Source organism: Cetorhinus maximus, chromosome 17 (assembly GCF_964194155.1).
Source record: "Cetorhinus maximus chromosome 17, sCetMax3.hap1.1, whole genome shotgun sequence".
NCBI classification, from domain to species: Eukaryota; Metazoa; Chordata; class Chondrichthyes; order Lamniformes; family Cetorhinidae; genus Cetorhinus; species Cetorhinus maximus.
This window is the reverse complement of record NC_135895.1, coordinates 100,138,811-100,162,539: the sequence shown is the minus strand read 5'-3', so window position 1 is coordinate 100,162,539 and position 23,729 is coordinate 100,138,811. Positions and strand designations below refer to the sequence as shown.

The window sequence follows — 23,729 nt, the reverse complement described above, 5'->3', positions numbered from 1 at the left end:
TGACTATTCACTCAGTCTGCCAGCTGCCACAGAAATTCCAGGTCCCCTTACAGTTACTGGAGTGGAAATTCTGGGCTTATGGAGTTCTCATCCTTGGTTCTGTCCCCAGTTGCCTTGTAAGGGACAGAAGGAGGGTCCTTCTGTTACATGGCAAGAATTACAGTGGGAGACCTCAAGCCTCTTAAGGAATTTTTGGGCTTTAATCATTACGTTGTTGCACTGTTAAATTTTGTGTGCTAAATCTCTTCAAGGGAATGTGTATTTGCACTTGGAATTTAAAATGGGGACAAAAGAACTACAGCCAGATCCTTGAGATCCTGCTTCTACCCCCCTCCCCAGCCAGCAGAGAATCTAGTAGCTTGGTCCTTGATTGCTCAGCCAACTCTTAATGACACCTTGAGTGAGTGGGTGGAATTGGGGGGAGGTTTCCAATAGAAACTGGTTGATTTCCCTGCTGACTTGCCTTGGTCCCGCTCATCACAGCTAAGATCAATATGCAAATGGTGCTATTTGTTGGAGCAATGACAAAATCGCGAGAGGCACAGGGCCTGGTCACCACCTTTTGTTCCCTTCTGCTCCTATCACCTGCAAGAGAAGCAAAGGCCCATTCCCAGTTTTTTTCTACCATCTTAAAAAAGCTCTGGCTGATCCTCCTCCTCCTAAGGCGCTGCAATGCCACCAGACCTTGCTACACATCAATTGTGGGCTCCCTCTGCAGGACCAAGCCGATGCCAAAATACGCCCTGTTTTCCTTGTTAGGCCATAACAGAGAAAATGGGCTGAGTTCGAGGTAGGGGTCAAGCCCCTTCTCCAGCTCATCTCTGGTAACTCCCGACTAGGGAATCCAGCCCTGTATGTTTGCATGAAAAAAGGTGCAGTGAGAGAGAAAATTATTTGGTGGTGAATGGCAACAACATCACTGATGGAAGCAAAACACCTTTGGTAATGGATGTCTCCGATTGCTGGATGCCAGTGGTGACCAACATGTGTGGGTACAACCACTAGAATTTGTGCCCCGTCTTCCATTTTGTCCTGTCCCCATTGGTGTCCTGTGCAGACTTTTCACCAACATCGGAGGAGGTTAGAAACCAGATTGGCAAAGTCAGAAACAAGTTTGAACCAAATGAAATTTGCAGATGTATTTCATTATTGAAGGGACAGTGGCTGATTCACTTCTGAGAGTCTCACTCTTGCACTAACAGTTGGTTCATTGATAAAATGATAGTGCTTTCTTTATCCCTTGCAAAAAGAAAAATAATTGACCTTAAAAATGCTATTTCGTTGACATATAAGTGACGAAAACTATGTTTTTTTCTTTTTCTATTTCTTCTTTTAGGGAATGTTAGTGTTCAAGAATTTAATGTCACAAGTTACAATGTCAGACTTATCATTATTTACAACATCGAAGAAAATCATAACATCACGATTCGGAATAATCAATATAGATTGTTTGCAAATAAGAGCTCTGCCATAATCCAAATAGACAATCTAAATCCCTGTGGAAGTTATAACCTCATCGGGTCTCTCAATGGGAACTGTAATCGCAATATTTCACTGGCAAACTTCACAACACACCCACCTCCTGGTAAGTACTGTTCAATGAGTCTTTCAAATATTGCTTTTGTTAATGTAGTTCACGATGTGCAAGTTAATCTTTGAACAGTTCTATTGCTAAATGCTGGATTGCAAAATATTAGAAGTCTATAGGAAAAATTTCAAAACCGTTTTAAAAGATGATGTTTAGTTCTCATTAAAGTTTACAGTCTTCAAAACTTGTGATTTTTAAGGGCAGGATTTGTAGGTTGGCATGCAGGCACAATCGGCAGGCCCGGGAGCGGCCGGCGAACAGACCCGCCACCCGCGATTGGCCAGCCAGCGTGAAGTAAACTGCTGAAATGCTCAGCACTGCTGGGGTGGGGGCAGGAGGAGGCCGGGCGTTGACATGATCATGGCCGAGCGCTGAATGAAGGCTCTCTGAAGGCAGAGAGCTGCCTCAGGGAGCTGAAGACATCAAAAAAATTAAATATTTTAAAATCCAGAAAAAAATGTTCACGAATCAGAATCAGTCACCTGAACATATACACGATGAAAATTTTGGCCATACATTTTTATTTTATTTTTTTTAATTTAATAACAGAAACCTCATCCCACCCTTGGATGAGGTTTCAACAAAAATGCAAAGTCCGCCTGGCAGATTCGCCCGTCCGCCAACTGTAAGTCTGGGCGGACCACGAAAAATTGGGGACAGTTGGAACCTTAACAACTTGAATTGTCTTTTTAATTGTCAGCGGGTGTGCTTCCAACACTCACGTGAGCCCGCTGACCGAAATATTGCGTGAGCGTGGGAGGACATTGGGACGCGCGATTTCATGTCCGATCAGGTCGGGCACGTGCCCGCACACTGACCTAAAGATTCTGCCCCAGGTGTTTTAATGTATGCAAGTACAGATGTAGCATGGATCAGTGAAAGTATTTCATTGAAAGGTGACTGTTTCTTTTAACTCATTTCTTTACAAGATCCTGAGACCGAAATAATTTCGAATCAGACTGAAGGTAAAATTATTTTTAAGCTGAGAGAACCGGAAAATTGGAAGAATTGCACTTTGACATATAATTGGATCTGCAATAACTCCACAGGTACTTATAATAAGAATGTTACCACAGTATTTTTCCATTATTCATAGTCTCCAGGAAAACAATTTTTTAAGACATCTTGTGCGACATTGACAGAATCAATTTTCATTCAAACAGATCTGTTGCAAATGGTGCAGCTAGAGAAGACAAAGAATTTGTATTTATTTAGCACCTTTTATGCTGCTGCCCTTGGTGGTTTCTAGCTAATGAAGTAGTTTTGAAGTGTAGTCACTGGTGTAAGATAGGAAACAGGACAGCCAATATGCACATAGAAAGACCCCACAAACAGAAGTGAAATAAATGACTGGACAATTTGTTTTTTTATGTGTTTGTTGAAGGATAAATTTTGGCCAGACACCAGGAAATCTCACCCTGCTCTTCTGTGGGATCTATTAGCTCCAACTGAGAGGACAGACTTGGTTTGATATCTCAACTGAAAGATGGCTGCTCTGATAGTGCAAAAAAAAATCTTCTACTTGGTCTCCTTGAAAAATGCTCAATTCTCAGTTGCAGTGAAGAACAAATGGGGCTAGAGACCACTCTCAATGACACGATCCTGGGATTCCTGCGCCTGCCTGAATGCAGTCTAACTAGGCCTGTGCATATTGGAGGTGTAGGATGAGGATATAAGCAAGATGGGAGCAAGCAATCTTGGGCATAACCCCACTGCCAGTGACTTCACTTGTGGGGAAATAAAATAGTGAGGTGCCCTCAGAAACCTGGCTTTCACCAGAAAGTCTGTGGAGGGTCTGGGAGCACCCTGAAGATATACAGTTTCAAGTTTTCTTCCTCTCCCCCCTAACCCCACCCCCTCAGACTGATCTTTGAACCTTGAGTTTTTCTGTGGCTGCAGCCCCTTGGGCCTGCAGTTACGTTCCTTGGTTCCAGCGCAGGCCCTGTCACCCTCCAATCTCCCCCTAAACCTCCTTCACAGAGCTACTTCAAAGAGTGTACATCATTCCCTCTTTATGCTTTCCTTATGGAGGGAGGAACACCCACGCTGTTGGTATTTGGACTCTGTACCAAACCCCAAGAGTAAGCAAATTCTCATCAGGGAATCTTTTTTTTGGCAAAAAAGACAATCACAAATTTAGAATGCAAACTATCAAGGTTTATTGGACAACAAAGATTAATACTGAACACTCCACTAGCCAAGGCATAGCATGATACACTGTATTCCCCGTAATTCCTGGGACTTCTATGGTCTTGTCTTCTTGGTTGCTTGACCTTAGTCTCTTGACTCATGACATTGTTTGAGATTGTAACTTAATTAACTTAACTCTAATATACATGCAAAACCCCTTTTGTAGCTTTAAGACTTCACCTCTAATTTCCCAGCCTGCCTTAACTGCTGTAGCTGCATGTTTCACAGCCACTTACTGATACTTTCTCTCTATTTATATCTACACACTTCACATCTGTTGCTGAGTGTTCTCTCTCCCTTTGAAGCTGAAAGCAGCTTCCTGACAAAGACTATTTATTTTTCTTAAAGCAACTACTTTAACCCTAATACTGGATTCTAATACTGATCTAGATTTCTTAAGGCAAACCCCAGCCCCGGTGACAATTATGTTAGTCACTTCTGGATTCTCACACAACCCGCAACCTATAACAATCATCCATTGACTGGCAATGTCCTCTGCAAATGTTTCCTAGCAAGTGCTCTACCACTAGCTCCTAACTTTCTCTCCTGGGAGGAGCTCACTCAGCAAGTCCATGTCCAAATGCAGCAAGACCTGGACAATATCCAGGCTTGGGCTGAAAATTGGCAAGTAACATTCACGCTACACAAGTGTCAGGCAATGACCGTCTCCAACAAGAGAGAAAATGGTATTACCATCACTGACTCCCCCACTATCAACATCCTGGGGGTTACCATTGACCAGAAACTGAACTGGACTAGCCATATAAATACTGTGGCTACAAGAGCAGCAATCCTCCTGACTCCCCAAAGCCTGTCCATCTACAAGGCACAAGTCAGGAGTGTGATGGAATACTTTCCACTTGCCTGGATGATTGCAGCCTGAACAACACTCAATAAGCTTGACACCATCCAGGACAAAGCAGCCCACTTGATTGGCACCCCATCCAAAAACATTCACTCTCTCCACCACCAATGCACAGTGGTAGCAGTGTGTATCATCTATAAGACACACTGCAGGAGTTCACCAAGCCTCCTTATACAGCACCTTCCAAGCCCAGGACCACTACCATCTAGAAGGACAAGGACACATGGGAGCACCACCACCTGGAAGTTCCCCTCTAAGCCTCTGACTTGGAAAAATATCGCTTATTCCTTCACTGTCGCTGAGTCAAAATCCTGGACCTCCCTCCCTAATGGCACTATGGGTGTTACCTACACCACATGGACTGCAGCGGTTCAAGAAGGCAGCTTACCACCTTCTCAAGGGCAATTAGGGATGGACAATAAATGCTGACCTAGCCAGCGATGCCCATATCCCATGAATGAATGAAAAAAAGGCCTTTGATAAGCTATTGTATCATAGCCTCATGGCTAAGGTCAGAGCATGTAGACTCAGGACAAGTAACAGATAGCAAGTTGGCTACAAAACAGAAAACAGAGTAAAGGTTGGCTACTCAAACTGGCAAAGGTGTGAAGTGTTGAGCTACGGGGATCAGCATGGGGCTACTGTTATTCACAATTGACAACGATGATTTGGACTCAAATTTGAAACACAATTTGTATTTGACACAAAATTGGAAGGCACAGTTAGCACAAAAGAAAGTGACAAAATACAGGAGCGCATTAATAAACTGCAGCAGAGCATAGAATTGGCCAATGAAATGCAATATATATGTGAGGTGGTGTATTTTGGTAGGAAGAATAAGGAGGCTGCATACTGCTTGGATATGGAATAGGTCATCAAAGGGATCTAGGAGTACATATTCACAAATGACAATTGTAGGCGATTTTACCTTTTTCCTAAATTCAGAGACTGAGAATTATGGCTGACACAATCCCACAAGAAGTTCAACACCTTAATTGAGAATTTTAAACAGAATAGTTTCAATTAAATGATATGGTTACCCCTCAGATGGTCAATCTAGAATGATTGTAGGTCACTTAGGAGTGATCTTTGACTGAGATCTTCCTGCTTGCTTCAATGATTCTCTGCCCATTGAGATGTATCTTCTGTCTTCCTTCTTGAGTGCTCTTGTGTAGGCCTTTTACAGGGGTTTACATACAGAATAAAGTTTTTCGAAAAGCCCACGCACAGTTCTCTTCTGGATACAGATTGGTTAGTTGGGTGCGTGATCAGCTGTTAGTTAACGTATTCCCAAGTTGTCTTCCATTGGCTTAGCCATATAAAGACTCCCTCCCATACCATTACCTGTCTGATTCCGATAATTTTGCTGTGATCAGCTGTTATGTTTTAATTCAAATTATTCCATTCACTGTAAATTGTTCCCTTCAATTCAGCATGTATCATTGTATTACACTGATCCTGTTTCCACATAAGATGCATTGGCCTGAGCTCGTAGCCAGTCCATTTACCCTTTTCTTACCATAATAATAGCACTAATAAACTACAATTTAGTAAGGCCATTAGAAAAAGTAAACAAAGCACTGGGGTTCATTTCTAGAAGGATAAAATTGAAAAGCTGAGAAGTTATGTTAAACCTGTATTGAATCCTCGACCATACTTGGTGTACTGTATACAGTGCTAGTCTCCATATCATAAAAAGAATATGAAGGTATTGGAAAAAGTGCCAAAAAGATTCACAAATATTATGAAGATTGAACGTGCTAGGTGTCTTTTCTCTGGAAAAGAGAAGGCTATGAGTGTCATCTCATAGGGGTCTTTAAGATAACACAGGTGTTTGATAGACTAGACACAGAAGATATTTCCACTTGTGGGGAGTCCAAAACTGGACGTTATAAACATAAGATAGTCACTAATAAATCCAGTCAGGAAATCAGAAGAAATGTCTTTATCCAATGAGTGCTGTGAATGTCGAATGTACTACCACAAAAAGATAAATAATGTAGATGTATTTACAAGGAAGCTAGATAAGCACATGAGTGAAAGAAATGTAAGAATATGAGGATAAGCTGATAGAAATAGCTGAAGAGGAGGGAGGCTGAATGAAGCATAAATGCTGACCCAGTTGGGTCAAATGGCCTGTCTCTGTGCTTAGACTCAATGTATGAACAACATGCCAGCTCAGAGAAGTTAGAAGAATATCAATTATTTTTTTCTTATATGTTTTTTTGACTTTCAGATAAAGAAAATGACAGTCACATTGTAACATTTCATAATATAGCTGCCTGTAAATATTACAATTGCTCTGTCAAAATTCAACAAGATTCTACAAAATGGAGCTGGGAAGGAACCAATCACATAAGAGCAGATTATGAAAGTAAGCCTTCAAGATTTCAATTTCGTGTCAGTCAAAACTCTTAGTAACTCTGAAAATTGCTGTGATATGAGGGATAGCTTTTCCTGCTGGGATATGTGGCACACGGAACTAGTGTGCAAGGGTCATGGAATTGGAGAAGATCTCTCAGTGGCTGTCTAGTTGGTGTAACAAAAACCTCTTACACTGACCGAAAGATTGCTGGATTTTTGACTGCTGCTTTCCTTTTGACTATTCCATTTCTGTTGTTAACAATCAAATTTTAGGCTATGAATTCCACATTTCCTGTCTGAGTTAGAGCCACAGAAAAGTTATGGTGCAGAGAGAGGTCATTCTGTTAAAGGAGCCAGAGGAAGGTGTAAGGATCGACACCAGGAAGTTTCTTTTGCACTAGGGCTGACATCCATTTGTACAGACCTAGGCACTAGCCTTAGAATGACAGTCGTCAACTTCCTTTACTGCCTATGCTTCACTGGAAAGCACTGATCCATGTTCTACCCTAGTATGTGACCCACAAATAACATCAATCATTAGGGCAGAACTGAACTTCTTATACCTCTGATCCTCCCAGTCAGCCAAGGAGGAATATAAATCAATCTACAGTACAGCAATGCATCAAGTAGGTCACTGGGACATTGCTTCCTGGAACAAACTCATTTGACTGTTTTTCCATGGAGAGCTGGCAGAATAATGAGAGGATACTGATATTTTTTTTTTCCTAGGCAACAGGGTTCCTGAAAAGTAGTTCATTATTCATGGCATCAATTGAGCCATCAAAATCACTTCACAAAATGCTTTGGCATTCATGAACTGCAAAGGGTATACGCTCATAAATGTGCAGGTGAACTGTGACCATCAACACAAGATAATGCAAACAGATATTCAATTCTGAGGCAGTAGACATCATTCATTTAATTTAAGACAACCTACTGTTCCTGTGTTGTTTGAAGAGGAAGGCAGTCGGAAATGTGGTTTTCCAGCATGCCAAGGTTACACATTTCGGCCTTGGCTCCCGACCTTGCTGTGACAATCACAAGTGCCATGTGTATAGAACTAGGCCTATGCATCCATGAGGATAATTGCACAGATCCAGAGGGGATGGTGAAAAGCTGGGTGAGGTGGGACTCGGTGAGGTAAGGAAGTAACATTACAACTTGGCGTCTTCAAGAAGAGTCTGCTGAATGAGGTACAGATTTACCGTCCATAGGGGCCAGAATATAAGTAGTGGAGGATGGAGAAGCCCAGATGCTTCTAGTGTGAAAATGGAATGCTGACAATGAAAGGTATTCTTGATGAAACAGCTTTGCAGCTAGAATTAGACACTCAGCCAAGTGTCTGATCCATTTAATACAATAACAGTCCTGTCAATATCTGAACAATGACCTCGTTGGTAACACTTCCACCAGCACTCCACTCTGCACTAACTCAGCTGCATTGTGTGCCTATCCTTCCATCTGTTTATCTTATCTGCTCCATTAGAAGCGGAGATAAAGTTGAATTAAAGTGCAGTCTACATCAAGAGCTACTTCAATGCTCTCCTTGTAGGCCAGCTTTCCTTCATGCTCCATAAATTCTAATTTATCCAAAGGGCTGCCACATCCTGTCTCACACGAAGTCCTGCTTTGCATCACCCCCTGACGTATACTGACTCCCTGTCCTCCAATGTGTTAAATTTAAAATCCCTGTCCTCATCTATAAGTCCTACATGGCCTTGTCCCACGCTATTTCTTCAATTTATGCCAGCCTGCGCTGTTTCCTGAATGCTCCAGTCCCCTTGTGCAGCCTCCCACCCTATCATGGCAAAGACCTCAGCTGCTTCTGTCCTGCTCTATAGAGCTTCAATTTCTCTGCCTTGCCACTTTTTCTCCACCTTAGAAAATTTTCTTAAAATCTTTCTCTTTAACCAACTTCAGCGCCTCTTTCTTTACATCAATGCTGAAACCCTTTGGGACATTGCTTTACATTCAAGACACATATCAATGTAAGTTATTGTTGCTGTGTGTTTTCTAGAATCTATCCTCATGCTGCTTTAAATCTCAATGGGATTAGTAACCGTTGCGCTGACTGCTGGGAATGTATGATTCCTGGGACTGAGTTTGGTACTATTCCCCCACTATAATGGAGCATGAACTTATGGCCAACCTGAAGAAGATTGATGTAGATTGTACTTCAGTGATTTGGTGTGCAAAGCCCTAATCAATGTGCCATGTCCTTTAGTTTAAACACTGTTCTAGTATGAGCATGCAAGGTAAGTAGAGAAAGAGCTTTAAAGTTATCTGAGGACTTGAAATAAATTTATAGCAGGTTGACAAGTAACATTTTGTGATATTCTTCAGCACTAATCACTGCCGATTGCTCCGTTCCAGTGATTGTGTCCTTTCCTGCACCCTCCTCTTCACTATTTGGACTATCTCGGCCATATGAATGTTTTGCCTTTTACAAACCCACTGAACAGCCACTGAGGGATTTTGTCTCTAACATCTTAATTAACTCATACAAGAACATTAAGTAATATGCTTATTTGTGTTACAGCTGGACATGGGTTGATTCAGACACCAAGAAATTCAAACCCTTCTTAGAAAAATAGACAAAATAATTATGGGATTGCTGACACTGCACTGTTTAAATTTTATAGGTCCGCACGTGCCAATTATGCATCTAACACCTCGAAATAGGAGCATTGAAGTGACTTTGGAAGTGAATAACACCACGCTAAAACGTGTAAATAATATTACTATAGTTTGTGGTAAGAAACATTTTTACTATGGCTAATACAAGCAACAGCATTGGTACCTTTCAACACAAGTGCAACATTTGAAGACCTTATTGCCTCAGAAGTTGCTGTACTGGAGAAACAAACAGCTCCTGCTGTTAGTTAAACTTGCCCTGTTTCATCTCCCAAATTGCTGGAAGTGGATATGGAAATAACATGGAAACTCTCTACAGGACATCTGGGATCTGAGTAAACAGGACACGCAACTGTGTATCTCCTTAACCAATCAGATTGAGGGATTATGAAATTAGCAACACAAGGAGGTGTAAATTAGAATTGTCAAATAAATTAGAGGGAGAAAGATAAACTAGAATAAGAAGAGAGGTTAAAAAAAGAGACAAAGGAAAAAAGCAAAATATTTTTATTTTAACATTTTCTGAGAAAACAATTACAACTTGAAGGACTGAGACTCTACACTTGTAATAGTTACTTATCTGTGCCAGTATAAGATAACTGGCAGTAATTAATAGTTATCACATCATCAAAAGAAGAGTACTTAGACTTGAAGTAACTTGATTTAACTTTCTGTGATGAGTTTACTTTGTATCCACCCATGCAAATACAAGATCTTCATGTGGCAAGTCAGCATATGCTATTCCCTTTTGAAATTTGCTATTGACTCTACTTCCAATACCCTTACACCACCCTTTCAGGCAGTGCATTCCAGATCATCGTAATTCCCTGAAGAAAAATAACTTTCCTCATCCTCCTCCAGATCTTTTCGAATTACCTGAAATCTGTGCCCCACAATTACTAATACCTCTGCCTATGGTTTCTACTTATTTACTCTGTCCAAATCCTTCATGACTTTGAATATCTTTATTAAACCTTCCGTTAAGCTTCTATGTTGTAATAACAATTTGCATTTATATAGCATCTGTAACATTCCATGGCACTTCTCTAAGGAGGACAATCCTAGTTTCTCTAGTCTCCATGTAACTGAAGTCCTGATAACTTTCTACTAAATTTCTCTAAACCTTCCTTTAAGCCCTTGACATCCTTGCTAAAGTGTGGTGCGCAGAACTGGACATATAGTGCTGAATTTGAACTTTAAAACAATGAGTGGATTTGGGTCAGGTAGTGGGGGGTTGATGTGGGGGGTTGGTGGTAGGGGGAAGGCGGTGTGCTGGTTGTTAACATCTCAAGTTATGGCAGGCAGATGATAATGACAATCTACTCAAATCCCAGAAGGAAACTTGAAGAAGCTGCCACAACTATTTACAATTTGTATTTATTTTGAGATGCGAGCTTTGAATTCAGTAAAAAGAAGGCCACCGAAGCTCAGAAGTTTTTTACCAAATGAAATTGAACATTTATTAATAAAAGAAAACTATTTTAAACACATACATATGTCTACAAATTACTACCATAATAACTCCTAAATCCCCTAATTAATCTGACTCCCAATTACACCTCCACATAAAACACATCGATTTAAACAGACCCAGGTAAAGCATACACCTTGGACAGTCAAATTCGGGGTGAAGTTTTCCTTAGCTTCAGTTCCTAGTAGACAGCAACTTGAAGCTTTTCACACTTGTGTTAGATCTTAAAATGCCTGCCCTTACACACAGCCTTCTCTCCTTTATACATATTTTTCTCTTTGAATGCAAATTCCCATTGTTTCACTGTTTTTGGACTTTACCTTTCTAATAATAAAAACCTATCATAGTACTAATTTTACCAGTAATCTTTGGGGAAAAAACAAACACACTGTTTCTTAACTACTTCTGGCTAGGTGTAACATTTCACTCCCCTCTTTTGAATTAAAGCTACTCTGGTATATTGAAAAATGTAAATATTGCCTTTACATCTCACATTCTAAACCCTCACCCATGTTTACCTATTTAGCATTTCATACCTAGCTTCTCTTCTTACATCAAGGCCTTCAGATCAGCTGTCTTTAATTCAGTTAAGTTGCCCCCACCATACACATGTGCACACACACACACATATATATACACACACACACACACACACACTTTCTTACAATAAATTCCAAATAACATTATGAAAATTATTATATCTTCCTGACACTCAGAAATCTGTTTCCCCCCCCAAACTCACCTCCAACCCATCCATTTCCATCTTTAACTGAGGCTGGAAGGTAGGTGATGCCTAACCTGGTCCAAGGAGGCGGGTTGGAACTTTAAATATGAAAAGGAGGCAGTGAGCCTGATTGCTATTTACATTTTGAATAGGTTTTGAATTTGAATTTAACTGTTGTTGCCTGGGTTTCCCAAGGCTCAGGAAACTGGCAGCTCCCTTGAGGTAAGGATTTAAACTTGAAGGATTCAGGAGGAAAGTGCCTTCATGCCAAACTCCTGGTTCTAGGGGTCTGCCTGAGGAACCTCCATGATTGGGCAATCTGCCCCCTTGACTTTCTCCAAAGACCTTCAAATTCCCCCTCATCTCTTCACCCCACCTGCAAGTCCCTCCTAGCCAAGAGCTGGAGAGCACTCAGCTGCGTGTCAGTATGACATTGAGATACCAACGTGATCACTGTCCCCTAAATGTTTCCCTACTGACACTTGATCCACTTGACCCATTTCCTTTCCCAGAACCAGAACCAGTAATGCCTCCTTACCCATTGGACTGGAAACATACTAATGTATAAAATTCTCCTGAACGCAATCAAGAAACTCTTGCCAACCTCTGCCCTTTAAACTATTATCATCCTAATCTATATTAGGATAATGAAAGTTTCCAATTATAATTACTATAATTCTTGCACCTCTCTGTCATTTGTTTGCAATTTTTTCCTCTATATCTTTCCCATTTGTTAGTGGCCTATTACACCCAGCAATGCAATGCAATAATTTAAATCAAATAGATTCTGTCCTTGATAAAAGCAAAATACTGCGGGTGCTGGAAATCTGAAACAAAAACAGAAAATGCTGGAAAAACTCAGCAAGTCTGGCAGCATCTGTGGCGAGAGAAACAGAGTTAATGTTTCGAGTCCGTATGACCCTTCTTCAGAGCTGTTAATTATGTAAATTCCAGAAGGCTGTAAAGTGCCTAATCGGAAGATGAGGTGCTGTTCCTCCAGCTTGCTTGGGTTTCACTGGAACATTGTAGCAGGCCAAGGACAGCCATGTGGGCATGAGAGCAAGGTGGTGTGTTGAAATGGCAGGGAAAGCGACAGGGAGGTCTGGGTCATGCTTGCGGACAGACCGGAGGTGTTCTGCAAAGTGGTCACCCAGTCTGCATTTGGTCTCCCTGATGTAGAGGAGACCGCATTGGGAGCAGCGAATGCAGGAGACCAAATTGAAGGAGGTGCAACTGAAGCACTGCTTCACCTGAGAGGAGTATTTGGGGCCCTTGGACAGTGAGGAGGGAGGAGGTAAAGGGACAGGTGTTGCACCTTCTGTGATTGCGTGGGAAGGTGCCGTGGGAAGGGGATGAGGTGTTGGGGGTGTTGGAGGAGTGGACCATGGTCTCTTGGAGGGAACCGTCCCCACGGAATGCTGACGGGGGACTGAGGGGAAGATGTGTTTGGTGGTGGCATCATGCTGGAGTTGGCGGAAATGGCGGAGGATGATCCTTTGAATGTGGAGGCAGGTGGGTGAAAAGTGAGGACAAGGGGATCCTATCAAGGTTCTGGGAGAGAGGGGAAGATATGAGGGCAGAGGCGTGGGAGATGGGTCGGGCATGGCTGAGGGCCTTGTCCCACAGTGTGGGGGAAACCTCGGTTAAAGAAGAAGAAAGACATGTCAGAAGTGCCGTTTTGCAAAGTAGCATCATCAGAACAGATGTGACGGAGGCGAAGGAACTGAAAGAATGGAATGGTGTCCTCACACGAAGCAAGGTGTGAGGAGCTGTAGTCGAGGTAGCCATGGGAGTTGGTGGGCTTGTAATGAATATTGGTGGACAGTCTATCACCAGAAATTGAGACAGAGAGGTCAAGGAATGGAAGGGAAGTGTTGGAGATGGGCCATGTGAAGGTGATAGAAGGGTGGAAATTGGAAGCAAAATTGATCATTTTTTTCCAGGTCCAGACGAGAGCATGAAGCAGCACCGAAACAGCCATTGATGTACCCAAAAAAAGAGTTGTGGGAGGGGGCCTGAGTAGGGTTGGAACAAGGAATGTTACACATACCACATAAAGAAATAGGCATAACTGGGGCCTATGCGGGTACCCATAGCCACACCTTTTATTTGGAGGAAGTGAGACAAGTTTAAGGAGAAATTGTTCAGTGAGAGAACAAGTTCAGCCAGACGGAGGAGAATAGTGATGGATGGGGATTGTTCGGGCCTTTGTTCGAGGAAGAAGCAGAGAGCCCTCAGACCATCCCGGTGGGGGATGGAGGTGTAGAGGGATTGGACATCCGTGGTGAAGAGGAGGAGGTTAGGGCCAGGGATCTGGAAATTGTTGATATGACGGAGGACATCAGAGGAATCACAGATGTAGGTGGGAAGAGACTGAAGAAGGGTCATATGGACTCGAAACATTAATTCTGTGTCTCTCTCCACAGATGCTGCCAGACCTGATGAGTTTTTCCAGCTATTTTTGTTTTGGTTAAGAAGGCATATGGGATATTTGTCTTTATTAGCTGAGGCATAGAATAGGCTTTTGGCCTAGATTTCAGCTACTCTCTGACCTACTGCCACTGAAGTTATGATGTACCACGGAAACACAGCCGTTTTTGAGAGCAAGGTTTTCCAAGTTCAAGGGAGGTTATGCTGGAACTGTATAAAACACCGATTAGGCCACAGGTAGGGTATTGCGTGCAGTTCTGGAATCCACACTATAGGAAGGATGTGATTGCATTAGAGAGAGTGCAGGGGAGATTTACCAGGATGGTGCCTGGGCTGGAGAGTTTTAGTTATGAGGAGAGATTGGATAGACTGGGGTTATTTTCCTTGGAGCAGAGGAGATTGAGGGGGGACATGAATGAGGTGTATAAAATTATAAGGGACATAGGGTAGACAGGAAGGAACTTTTCCCTTTGGTGGAGGGATCAATAACCAGGGGGCATAGATTTAAGGTCAGGGGCAGGAGGTTTAGAGGGGAAATGAGGAAGAATCTTTTCACCGAAGGCGGTAGAAATCTGAAACTCACTGCCTGAAAGGGTGGTAGAGGCAGAAACCCTCATAACATTTAAGAAGTATTTGGATGTGCACTTGCAATGCAATGGCATTCAAGGTTATGGGCCTAGTGCTGGAAAATGGGATTAGAATGGTTAGGCACATGTTTGACCGGCGCAGACTTGATGGGCTGAAGGGCCTTTCTCTGTGCTGTAGACCTCTGTGGCTCTGTTCATTAGATTATTGAAGTTACTACTACAAGATCCCAGTTTACTTCATGTCACTCTGCACCAATCCCAGCCTGCTTTATGTTATTCTGAACCAATCCCAGTTTACTTCATGTCTCTCTGCACCAATCCCAGCCTGCTTTATGTTAAACCCTGATGAATTGAATAACTAAGGTAGTAGAAAGAGCTTTAATCTAATAATAGTAATCTAATCTCCACCACCTCACTCACAGCAGTAAAGGACTGGCAGAGCTTTCAATATCAGAAAACCATCCAGGCTTTTGGCCTGGATTTCAGCTACTCTCTGACCTACTGAAGTTATGATGTACCACGGAAACACAGCCGTTTTTGAGAGCGAGCTTTTCCAAGTTCAAGCCTTCATAAGAATAATTCAAAACCTGTATCCTTCCTTTACAGATGAAAACAGGCATACGATAATGAATGCGACTCATCAAAAACCATTTGTGTGTGAAAATCTAAAACCATACACAAATTATACTGTAATTATTATTGCCACCAATCAGAAATGCGAAGGTGGGAACCAGTCAAATTCATCTAACGCAACGGCCTTGACTGAAGCAGATTGTAAGTATTCTAATACTAGCATTATTGTAATTATTATAATGAACACTGTTGTTCCATTTAAAGGCCATTAACATTTTTTATTTATTGGATGGAATCTTGTGCTGCTCGCAGGACTGGGCAGCAAGGCAGGTGGGGGAATTTATTGAACAGGAGGCCAAAAATCAGCTTCCCGATCGTGGGTTGAAACTAAGCTATTGAGTTCAGGGAAATTTGAAGGTGGGCTGACCTTCCTGACAGCAAGTGGCAGGTAGATCTTTTGTGTGTATTTGCATGGCATGCTCATTAGAAGGAAATCCAGAATTAAGTTAAGCTGTCCACGAGCGAGAAATACATGCATTCAAATACATTACTGCATATAAGTGGCATGCAGTATGTTAGGTAGTTACTTGCTGGAGGTGGCATGAGTAGCTGCTGCTTTTTCCTCTTTGGGGAGGGTCAAGCAGCACATGACGCTGGCAACAAGGGGCTAGTGCAACAGCGAGCATTGGCATGCAGTCATGTATGCCACAGGCTGCGCAGCTACCCGCAAATGTCTGAGAGGCAATGCCGGAGGCAGCTTAGGATGTCACGGGATGTGGTAACTCACCTATCCCAGCTGCTCCATGAGGACCTGCATCCGACCCGGAGGCAATCCAATGGCAGTATGTTTAAAGTGACAGCAGCATTGAACTACTGCACCAGTAGCTTTTTCCTGGGCTCCACAGAGGACATGTGCAGAATATCCCAGTCTGCCACGCACACATGCGTCCAGGAGGTGACAGATGCTCTCTTCAGAAGGGCAAATGAATTTGTAAATTTCAGTACAGACCCCCAAAGCCAGGAAGCCAGAGCTGTACAATTGCAGGATTCCCACAAGTGCAAGGGGCAAATGACTGCACATATGTGGCATTGAGAGTTCCCTGGGATCAATCCACTGCATTCATTATCAAAAAGGGATTTCATTCTCTGACTGGGCAGCTGGCGTGTGATAACAGAAAACCGATCCTTCGGTGTGTGTGCTGCCCAGAGAGCTTTCACAAAGCCTACATCCTGAACAACTCTCAGGTGCCAAAGGTGTATGCTCCACCTCATTGACTGCAGGGTTGGCTCCTTGTTAAAGGAATACCCACAGATGACCAGGCTGATGACACTAGTGCCGCTGAGGATGAGTGTCCATGCCTCAACAAGGGCAACAAACAGAGCAGACTATTGGACAGCTAGTAATGAGGTTCTGCTGCTTGGACTGCTCTGGTGGAGTGTTGCAATACTCACCAGAAAAAGCATCCTGTATTATTAGGATCTTCTGCACCCTGCACAAAGTGAAATCCTTAGGCCCGTTCATGAGTTTTTCTTTTGCTGTTACAAGACCTAGGTGTAACCCCGACATCCACAGCTGACGTGGAGGCAGTTTGCTGACTGCTATGCCTTGTTGCCTGAGATGACCTTGGCAGCTGCCCTCTTGTGGTCCAAGGCCAAGGGGTCTCCGGCCTGCTCAAGGTCTCTTTCACAGGTACAGGTGCACCCTCCTCAGTCTGACCTGCTGGAGACGATGAGGTCACTGGCAGAGAGGAGGTGGATTGAGAGCATACCCTTGGAGTGTCCTGGGATGCCTTGCTTGCACTCTTCCTCCTTGTTGGTGAGTGGTGGCATCTCCCTGCCTCCTTGAGGAAAAGGGGAACCAGGAGGGAGATCAAGATTCCTTATCTCCCTCTTGTTTAGTACTGCTGCCCTAATGAGTGCCAGGGGTTGCAGTGAATAATAAGTGCTCCTTAACCTAGCAGCGCGCACGCAGCAGATCATTCATCCTCTTCCTGCACTGAATCTAGGTTCTACTGTGGGCCCCATGGACGCTGACCTAGGCTGCCACCTCCATGCACACTGTCTTGGTCAGATTGGAGGGCCTTTTGTTGCCATCCCTGGGATAAAGGAACCCCCACCTTTCCCAGATGGCCTGGAGGAGCACCTGCACCAAAGTATTGCTAAACCGCAGAGCCGCTCTTTATCTGCAGTTTGACATTCTGGGTGGGGGTTGGGGGGGAGGGGCTGGGAAGCTGGTAAAAGGTGGGGTAATCCAAAAGTGGGGCAGGTAAAAGGGAGGATTCATTAGATGAAAATAAGCAAGGGGTGGGATGTGGTGGGGACAGGTGAAGAGATGGTACACACAGCTGCAGAACCAAACACGACAAACATCCATCAAAGCTCCTGGCTTGAGTGAATAACTGCCTGTCCAGGTGCCCTTTAAATATGGTGCTCGGGCCTTTGACCCCATAAGGTAACGACGAGTGTCAGTTTCATGCCTGCCCTGCCGCAAGATTCGCTACGCTCCTCGTGCATCCAGGCTGATCTGCCCATGAGCGGAAGTGGCACTCACTTCTGTTCATGCCATCAAACTGCTACTCCAGATTGGAAGATATTGCCCATTCTCAGGATATAGGCATTTCACGGCCATCAATGGTTGTGCAATGGTGTTGTCACTGGACTGGTAATCCGAAGACCCCGGGTAAAGCTCTGGGGACCCGGGTTCGAATCCCACCCCGGCAGATGGTGGAATTTGAATTCATTAAAAAAAATCTGGAATTATAAGTCTAATGATGACCATGAAACCATTGTTGATTGGTTGTAAAAATCCATGTGGTTCACTAATATCCTTTAGGGAAGGAAATCTGCCGTCCTTACCTGGTCTGGCCTACATGTGACTCCAGACCCACAGCAATGTGATTGACTCTTATGCGTAGGGATGGGCAATAAATGCTGGTCTAGCCAGTGATGCCCACATCCCATGATCACATTTTTAAAAAAGTTATGATGTCCCACTGTCTGGAAGCACTACTGTCTGTGAAGTATTTTTACCTGAAGCACATTAGTGAAACAGCTGTTTTTAACAACAGTCAGATAGCTTGATGTTCACTTTGGCTAATTCTTAGGGCAGAATCTTGTTGAGGCGTCAGGGGTCTTGCCTGCTGGCTGGAGAGCCGGTGAGAGACCCACACTGCCTCTTTTCAGGAAGGCCTGTTGAACCACAAGCCAATCAGGCGGTGTCGAAGGCAATGGCACCCCCTCTCCCCACTCTGCCCCAACCACTGGAGTAAAGACTCTGTGGGGGATGTGAGGCTGGAGGTCTTTCCTACTGAGAGCTGCTGGCCAATCGGAGACCGGAAGCTCTTGTGCTCAGTAGTGCTACAGGGGAGGCTGTGGCTGCTGCGAGAAAGACAGGCACCAGAATCGCAGGTTCGCAGAGCAACCCAGGCCACAGGTACGGAATGTGGCGGCAGGCAAGGGGAGGGGGTTGTGGCGGGAGGGGTGCAGTGGGGTCAGCTGCAAGGGCAGGGGCTGGCTCTCAATGGAGAGGGGGGTAGGGGGTGGATGTGGGGAACCCCTTTCCTGATGTGGAGTCCCTTGATCAGGCACTGAGTGCCTTTAAGGGAGAGATACTCCACTCCCCACCCCATACCAGAGGTGAAAAGCTGCACGGTTTTAGCTGCCATGTAGGCTGCAGGGCAACAGGCCCACCCGCCACTGGGTTAATACCAGCGGCAGCAGGATGAGGCCCTTATGTGGTTATTAATTGCCCACCTAAGGGTGTTAATAGGTGGCAGGAAGGTCGGCAATGGGTGACTTCCACCCCCAAAGCCAGAACTTAATTCTGGCAGAGGTGGGAATGTGGAGGGTTCAGTTACATCACCATCCCACCTAATTAAATACCCCTCCATTTGTCTCTCCATGAGGGTCGCTACTGTCTCGATGGAGGATGTCATGTGCTCACATGCTAGGGATACGGAGCCACTTGTGGCATGAATGGACTCCTCCATCATTTGGTAATGGGACTGCTCTGCCTCTAGAAACTGCGATAGATGTTCAAACATTTGACACTGCTACTGAAACATCTGTCATTTTGCTGATGACACCCAAGGTTTGCCATGTGCATGAAGCTGAGTATCACCGGACCTCCCTGTCGCTTGCCATTTCAACACTCCACCCTGCTCTCATGCCCACATGTCCGTCCTTGGCCTGCTGCAATGTTCCAGTGAAGCTCAACACAAACTGGAGGAACAGCACTTCATCTTCCGACTAGGCACTTTACAGCCTTCCGGACTCAACATTGAGTTCAACAATTTCAGATCATGAACTCTCCCCTCCATCCCCACCCTGATCCCCCTTTTTCCAATAATTTATAGTTATTTTATTATTATATATTTTTTTTACAACTATATTTTTTCTTTTCCCTCCTATTATTAAATTTATTTTGATCTATTGTTTCTTCTCCACCTTTTAGCCCATTTCGATCCCTTCCCCCCACCCCACCCCCACTAGGGCCATCGCTTGTCCTGTTTACTACCCTTAATGTCCCCATTAGCTCATCTTTTAGATAATATCACCACCGTCAACACTCCTTCGTCCTTTTGTCTATGACATCTTTGGCAGTCTCTTCTTGACCTCCACCTATCACTGGCCCTCTATCGAGCTCTCCTGTCCCACCCCCTTCTTCCAACTTATATTTCATCTCATTTCTATATGTCTTAGTTCTGATGAAGGGTCATCCAGACTCGAAACGTCAACTGTGTCTCCAAAATTTGGGCCCATTATTTAACAGAGACACTAGTAGCTTAAAGACCAAACCACAAACTTTCATCAGTTGTATCATTTCATAACTATAACAACGCCACAACCATATCTGCTGAGCACTAAAATCACTGTGACAGAAAACTTGAAGTGCAATTGTGCTTCAGCTCTGTATTGTAAACATGGAACCTCTTTTCTCCTTGAAATTTAAACACAAATGTGTTTATGTTATTGTTTAATTTAATATGATGGCATGTTTCAATAAAATATTTCCATTTTTCTCACAGATCCAGACAAACTGAAAATAGCCAAAAAATCCTTACTATCAAATAATGTGATCAAAGTCGAATGTTACGAATTAACAAAAGACCAGATCCACGGAAAAAGTATCTTATATTCAGCCACTGTTAATGGAAAATTTAATAAGACAGAACTGACTCCAGTCTTTACATTTGAAAACTTAGACTATCTGACTACCTACGAAATAGTGGTAACGTGAATTTGTTGTGTTTCAGGCTTATTTCAAATTATATGATGCAGACGCCATACTTTTACCAATGTAACTGTTGTTTGTCCTATTACAGCTAAGTGCCTCTAATGGATTTTATTCATCACACACTTCCGATTTCATCAAAACTAATTGTAAGTGAAGTGCCTGTTAAAATCACATTTTGCCAACACCAAGTGCTTGGAAGCATCCTGCTGCTTACCCACAAACGAGTTACTGTATTAGACTCATATGATTCTCCATAACCAAGTGCAACAAGTTCCAGTTCCCTCTAACATGTTGACCCTTCCAGGTTTCATTGATTAATGGGGCTGGTTACTCAGCAACAATACCCTAGAGTATTGCTGACCTATCATATTACTGAATTTGAGTATCTGATGTGTTCTGAACTCCCATCTTCAGGCACGCTGTTTTAAATCCTGTTTTCCTTCCTTCACCAACCAAGTGGTTGAGACTAGTTGGCTTTCAGCCATCTATGAGCCTAACAGTCAGCAGGGACTATGAGCCGCCCCTGATCGACACAGTGAACAGCTCGAAACACTATGAAATTTGTCAATTTCTTTGATACTATCCTCCTAAACATATGACAGACACACACGTTGAATTCTAAATTGTGAAGGGAAGCTCAAGTTCTCCTTAGAGCAGAGAAGGCTAAGAGGAGATTTGATGGAGGTATTTAAAATCAGGAAGGGTTTAGATAGAATAAGTAAAGAGTTGATAACCAGAGGGCACAGCTTCAAGATGATTGGCAAAAGAACCAGAGGTGACAGAGGAAAATCTTTTTTATGCAATGAGTGGAATGCATTGTCTTACAGGGTGGTGGAAACAGATTGAATAATAAGTTTTCCAAGGGGAATTGGCTCATTACTTGAAGGAGAAAATGTTCTTAAATAAGTGGAATGAACTGGGGAGTGGCACAGACTTGAGAGGCCAAATAGCTTTTTTTTTTAATTCATTCATAGAACGTGGGTGTTGCTGGCTGGGCCAGTATTTATTGCCCATCTTAACCCTAATTGCCCTTGAGAACTGAGTGGCTTGCTAGGCCATTTCAGAGGGCATTTAAGAGTTAACCACATTGCTGTGGGTCTAGAGTCATATGTAGGCTAGACCAGGTAAGGACAGCAGATTTCCTTCCCTAAAGGGGAATTAGTGAACTAGATGGGTTTTTCCTGACAATTGATAATGGTTTCATGGTCATCATTAGACTTGTAATTCCAGATTTTTCATTAAATTCAAATTTCACCTGTCACAGTGGGATTCAAAACCAGGTCCCTGGAGAATTACCCTGGGTATCTGGAGCACTAGTCCAATGACAATACCACTACGCCACCACCTCCAGCTTCCTGCATGCTGTACTATTTAATGATTCTGTGATAACAGTTATTGTGAACAAGATGACCCTGGATCTTCAGGTAGTTCTTACAAAACCTCGAGGTGACCAAGCTATTTTACCATTGAGAAGGTAACCAATCATCATGCCTCCATTGTCCCTATCTTGTTTTGGCTATGCTGTTTCACAATATGGAGACAAAACAAAGTTAACAGTAATGAATCACACATCCTGCAACCCACATCCTGCACCTCAGCAAAAAATAGACTCCTACCACCCTCGCCTCGGTACAAATCTACAAGCTATGAGTGAAAATAAAGCAAAAGCCTTAATCATATGAGATTAAACCAAGTCCTAAACCTATGCATACATGAACAAGAATAAGCTAATTTAAACAATTTCAGGTTACTGTTTCCACACCTCAGAGTTTTCTCATCAGCAGAAGGGCTGACATTTGTTTTCATCATGGGAGAAGGACCTTTGTAGGTCAGCTTGCAATATGTAGGCACCTTAATCTTTTAAATGTTCAAGTTCAAGGCTTACTCACCACAAGCTGTATAACCCATGTCCTCACTGCACCTGGGTCTTGTTTGCCCTCTATGCCAGTGTTTATGCTTTACCAAAGTCTCTTCCCGCCCTATCAGAGAGGGGAACTTGGAGAAGCTGGTGCCCCCCTGTAACTGCTGCCTTTGTCCTTCTAGGTGGTAGAGGTCATGGATGTGGGAGGTGTTGTCAAAGAAACCATAGTGAATTGCTCTAGTGCATTCTGTAGATAGCACACATTGCTACCATGGCACACTCGTGATAAAGAGCGTGAATGTTTAAGCCAGTGAATAGGGTGCTCAGCACTGTTACTGCAGTCATAATCTGGTGCATTGTATGTTTTTTCAACACATTCAGACTTCTAAAAGTGCACCTGAACTGTAACTCTTGGATGCTGGAAGTAACACACTGTTCACCCATAATGAACACCATTAGTTGTCCAAAATGCAAAGTTACCATTTGAATATATTTTAAACTGAATTGTACATTTCCCTGCAATAAACCGTGTCTTGTGAGTAATGATAGAATTTCATGTTATAGATAATGACAAGGCTTTAATTGGATTCCTGGTGTTCCTGATCGTTGTGACTTCATTAGCTCTGGCCATCGTACTCTACAAAATATACATTTTGCAGAGGAAATCTTCAAGGTATCTGTTTTATTCATTTAAAAATTGTTTTAACCCACACTTTAAATTAGCCTTACCTCTGTACCAACCAATAAAATACTTCCACAGGCATGGTGAAAAGTAATAGGAACGTTACACCAGAAAGCGTACTTTCTCAGAACGAATTGACATTTTTGGAAAGAACTGTTGGATTCTGATAAGTTCCTTGGGAGTTTATTGGAATGACTCCAATCTTAAATTGTTGTAAACATTTGAATACTACCCATTTTTCTCCATCTGTTGTTACACTCTGTTCTTCAACCAGGAACATTTTCCCATAGTTGTGTTACTATGGCTGAGGTTTTCCGGCCCTGCCCACCGCTGAGATCTTCTGGTCCCGCCGAAAACCAGTGGTCTTTAGTCTGGCCTGTCACATCCCACACAGTGGATCCTGCCATGGCAGGGCTGGAAAATCCCGGCCTATTACTGAGAGACTGGCTGGGAGCAGGCTCTGCATCTTCAAATCAAGGACATGGACCAAGAGCTGTATCATGAAATTGGGCTGGACAGTTTTT

At 43.2% G+C, this 23,729-nt stretch overlaps 1 protein-coding gene across 1 annotated transcript in view; it reads left to right on the top strand.

Moving 5' to 3' along the window:
• The window catches only part of ptprc (protein tyrosine phosphatase receptor type C), an 85,427-nt gene that overhangs the window by 13,054 nt on the left and 48,644 nt on the right, over positions 1–23,729 (top strand). The window contains exons 6-13 of the mRNA XM_078561801.1: positions 1,337–1,585; positions 2,518–2,637; positions 6,880–7,017; positions 9,650–9,760; positions 15,460–15,627; positions 20,454–20,656; positions 20,751–20,808; positions 23,088–23,196. Coding sequence (XP_078417927.1) covers positions 1,337–1,585; positions 2,518–2,637; positions 6,880–7,017; positions 9,650–9,760; positions 15,460–15,627; positions 20,454–20,656; positions 20,751–20,808; positions 23,088–23,196 — 1,156 coding nt within the window. The remainder of the gene's footprint in view (positions 1–1,336; positions 1,586–2,517; positions 2,638–6,879; positions 7,018–9,649; positions 9,761–15,459; positions 15,628–20,453; positions 20,657–20,750; positions 20,809–23,087; positions 23,197–23,729) is intronic.